Genomic DNA, 4,649 nt, shown 5'->3' on the forward strand with positions numbered 1-4,649 from the left:
ATTTATATTATTAAGAACTTTCATTCTTTTTAAAAAAAAAATATATATATATAAATAAATAACTTTATGATAATTTATTTTTCTTTTTTGTTCTTAATTATGTCAGGTATGTGGCTTTTTTTTTTTTGGCACCATAAGCAAAATTATTTATATAAAAAATATATATATATATATATATATATAGTTGGAGAAAACTGAATCAAACTCAATCTTGAAATCAAAAAAATATAGTTGGAGAATGTACAAAGAACCAAAAGAAATCAAAAAAATAGATTATATATTTGTATTTTATAAAAACCTTGCAAATTCTGTTTCTCCGTCAAAGAAATTATTAAAAAAAAAAATTGAGAAAAAAGAGATACAGAGAAACAAAATTAAAAAAAAAAAAGTACATAAATAAAAAAAACAGAGAAACGGGGAGAAGAAAATTAGAGAGAAACGGTACAGAGAATCAAAAAACATAATTAAAAATTAAAAAAAAAAAAGGTACAGAGAAGAGAGATGGCATAGAGGGAAAAAAAAAATTTGTTTGCACTTGTAGAAAAACTGTACCAGAAGAATCAGAAAGAAAATAGAAAGAGAGATAGAAAAAAGAGAGAGAACGAAATATAGAGACAAAGAAAAGAGAAACGGTTGGCTTAGCTAATCCTTTCATGTGGGATTCAGTTAATTGTATAAATTGCCACAAAAAACTTCACTTATGGGATTAAATTTAATTATCTCTCTGATTCTTCTACATTTCTCTCTCTCTCTCTCTCTCTCTCTATATATATATATATATATATCAAGTGGGGTTTTTTGTAGCAATTTATACAATTAATTGAATCCCACAGAAAAGGATTAGCTAAGCCACTCAAAAATGAGTGGCTTAGCTAACCCTGTGTGTATGAGATTAGTAGTCCCATGAGAATAGAGTGTTATCAAACAAATGACTAGTTCTACATAATGTTAGCTAGTCCAATTCAAAAGTTTATTTTGCAAACCAAACGGGACCTTATAAATATAAAAATAAATTAATACTCACTACTATATGCGAGTTTTTCATATTCTCAATATGAGACTAGGGTTATAGAATCTCGAGTAATTATCTAGCTATTTGGGCATGCAGTACATGCATGTGAGAGAGCCCATGTCCATGGGACTAATCACCTACAATTTATTTAAACATGTAAATTTCATACAAGACGGTATACTATTCAAATTACTGAAATTTTAATCCCCCTTAATGAGTTCCGTACAATAACTGACAATACCTTGCCACGATTATTGAAGACATCCTTGTAAGTTGGATTCCCGCTATTTGAAATCAACAAGATATATGGTCGTCAATAATTTTTTTACAAGTAAATTTCCCGAACAGAGCATCATCCTTTCCTAAAATCTTACTTTCCAAATCCTACACAATCTTTAATCATTAATCTAATTAAACTCTTTTTTTTCAAAAGGGAAATGTGAGACACGTGGTCAACGGACCGAGTCAATAGACTTTTGCTGTCCGCGTAAAATAGACTTTCTGGAGACTGGAGCCCACCCAAGAATCACGCATCCTCCTCTTATCCCACGCCTATAAATGGATCTTCCCATTTATTTTTCTCCATATACAGAGTCACACAGATCGATTAAGCTATAAGCCCATAATCAGACGAAAGCCGCTGCTTAATTGTTGCTTCCTCTTAAACATGAAGGTAAATCTTTTTTTTTTTTTACACCAAGAAAGCTCAATACAAGTGATTTCTCAAACTTGATCACCTAATTACAGTGTGTCTTTTATCTCATGCTGCAGCAAAAAATAGTTATCAAGGTGCAAATGAGCAGCGAAAAATGCAGAACCAAGGCCATGAAGATTGCCGTAACAGCAGATGGTATACTTCCCATCAAACTCAATATATATATATATATATATATATTTTAATTGGGTTGATTTTAAGATGTAGAGTACTCGATCGAGCTAGGTACTTATAATATATATGTTTATTCTATTTACAGGTGTGAGCTCAGTGGCAATACAAGGGTCAGAAAACGATCAGTTGGTGGTGAGTGGCGAAGGTGTTGACCCGGCTAACTTGACTTGCTTGCTAAGGAAGAAGCTTTGCCCTGCCACCTTATTGAGCGTCGAAGAAGTGAAGGAAAAAGGGGAAGAAAAGCCGGAGAAAAAACCGGAAGTTCATAGTTTTAGCTACTTGCCACAGTTTCCAGTGTATCATCAATTAAATCAACCAAATCCCAACTACTATGTCTATGAAAACGCCTACGATCCGTATCCAGCAGATAACTGCTCCATCATGTGATCGTACGCTGATTTCCCTCTCCTTCAATCAATCCCTGGCCCCAGCAACCTTTGTTTCTGTTAAGTTTGGCGCACTATATATGTTGCTTCTAGTGTCACCTTGGAGCGTACGTGTTAGATTAAAGGTCTTTTGGCCATTGGCTGGAATAACAAATAAGCTAGTGTTTTAGCAACTGTTTTATATTCTAGTTAATTCATTGTTTAGATTAATTTGTTTAATCATTTAAAAAAATAAAAGAAAGTCACATAAACATAGTATAAAATGGGTGTGATAAATGATTTCCAACATCTAGCTAATAGCCACCATATACACGGGTTCGGGCTTTCCCAAATCAGCTAGAAATACACCAAAACAATATTGGTCCGACAAACTTGGAATGCCAATAATATTATTGTAATATTGGATTCAGCGATGGGCTTTGCTGGTACCGGCTGAACAAATTAGTCATTTTCAATGCATAAGCGTAGGCTTAACTATATAATTATATTGGGGGGAGACAGAGACTTTAAATAAAACAGTAATTCACGTTGAAAATAGAAGAAAAAATGTACGTATAGCCGTAGGTAGATACAACCACCATTTACGTCGACCATATTTAATTGAATGGTTTGAAAGGAACCTTGAATGATTTCAGGTCACGTATGGCAGACTTTAAATTGAACTTTACAAACGTAGTATATATCCAAAAATATGATTTTTTTTTTTTAAATTTGTTTTATATATTTATCAGGATATTCTTATTATAATCTAATGTCCAAAAAACAGGGGAGATGGGAGATGGGAGATGGCCAGATGGGAGAAGGGTCGACATAATGAGAAAGAGATGTTAGATGAGGAGGGTAATTTTTTTTTAACACCGAAGAAATGTGGATTCCTATTTCTACCAAAAAAAAAAAAAAAAACAGTTATTTTGTGGGAACCCGGAAATTCATGGGAATCAAATTCTCCTGATCAGTCCGAAGTCTAAGAACAGAACTTTTTGGACATAGACTTTCTCTACCAAACAACTTGTGCCACAAATTTTTTTTCCAACAACAACATATACTCAATATAAAAATTAAATATTAGAATTTTTTTTTTTTAATAAAGACATCAGCACATTTTAAATCAAACCATTACTGCAAAAAAGAAAAAAAAAACTAATTACAACAAAAGATGCTTCACAATATTGGATAAAATTATTACAAATGAAATAAGGGTACACATAATTACAAATAAAAAAGAAAAGATACATTTATTGTACAAAAAGAAGAGCAAAATAAAATAGGAATATTGAGAAATGTTATATATTAAGCATTCTCAAGTCTCAATCCCCCAACATTCTCTTTAATTTCTTCTTTTGTTTTTGGGTTTCTATGTAACATATGGTCAAGTAGTACTAATCAAGTGCGTGGGCGTGTTGTAAGGAGATATGAACTATCTGAAGTCCTCAATCTTCCTAATGGTGCCGACTATAGAATTGTTGTGGTTTGCGATTAGGTAGGAGCCAACCGACAGGAATTTCTGTATGGTTACCTGACTTCCTCTTTCAAACAATGAAGCTAGCTAGCTGCAGAGGAAGAGGTCCAATTTGAAAGCTTGGACGTCGGAATTGATCAAGTCAACTTTTTCTTGTTGGAGTCAGATCTTGTCTACTTGTGTAGCTCCATCACTAATTTCGAGGATCCTTCCAAATCTTTTCCTGCTGCCTGCATAATAACTAGATCATGTCCCACTTGTATTCGTGTCCTTAACTCTTTCATAGTACCATTAAAAAAAATGTTTGACAATTTTTGACGTGTTCGGTGGTTGGACCTATTATTATTGACATGCGTCGAAAGTTAAAATTTTGGGTATCAAAAATAGAAATTTTTTGACATGTCACTTTTAACATGTCAATAATTCTTAACATATTAATAAGTGGCATGTTAAAAAAATTTCTTAAGGTATTAGAAATTTACATATCAGAAAATTTTTCTAACATGATAGGAGTGGCACGCCAAATTTTTTTTTTAATGTATTAAAATTAACACGTCAGTAAATTTTTAAAAATTATTAAAAAATAATAATTTTTCTTTTTTAAAATTTTTTCTGGAATTTTTTTTCAATTAAAAAATTTATTAATTTAAATTATTTTTCAATTAAAATTATTATTATTATTTTTTTTTAATTTTTTCACCAATTTCGTTTCTCGGGCTCTCCCTCTCTTCTTTTCTCCAATTTCTCACTCTCTCTCTCTTCTTTTCTCCATTAATTTTCAAAAACCGAAACCGAAAAAATCTTCAAAAAATCAAGGAAAATGTTAAGATCACAACATAAATCCAACTTATGGCCAACTTCTCAACTATGTGTCATTTAAAAAAAAAAAAAAAAAAAAATTGA

At 31.6% G+C, this 4,649-nt stretch overlaps 1 protein-coding gene across 1 annotated transcript; it reads left to right on the forward strand.

Annotated features, from left to right (window-relative positions):
- The first annotated feature begins 1,613 nt into the window (after window positions 1–1,613).
- On the forward strand, window positions 1,614–2,460 carry LOC132176369 (heavy metal-associated isoprenylated plant protein 47-like). The gene is made up of 3 exons (XM_059588556.1): window positions 1,614–1,685; window positions 1,784–1,862; window positions 1,987–2,460. Exons 1-3 carry the CDS (start codon window positions 1,680–1,682, stop codon window positions 2,286–2,288), a joined length of 387 nt encoding a protein of 128 aa, XP_059444539.1. The 5' UTR covers window positions 1,614–1,679; the 3' UTR covers window positions 2,289–2,460.
- The last annotated feature ends 2,189 nt before the right edge of the window (window positions 2,461–4,649 follow it).

This window comes from Corylus avellana, chromosome ca3 (genome assembly GCF_901000735.1).
Source record: "Corylus avellana chromosome ca3, CavTom2PMs-1.0".
Classification (NCBI taxonomy): domain Eukaryota; kingdom Viridiplantae; phylum Streptophyta; class Magnoliopsida; order Fagales; family Betulaceae; genus Corylus; species Corylus avellana.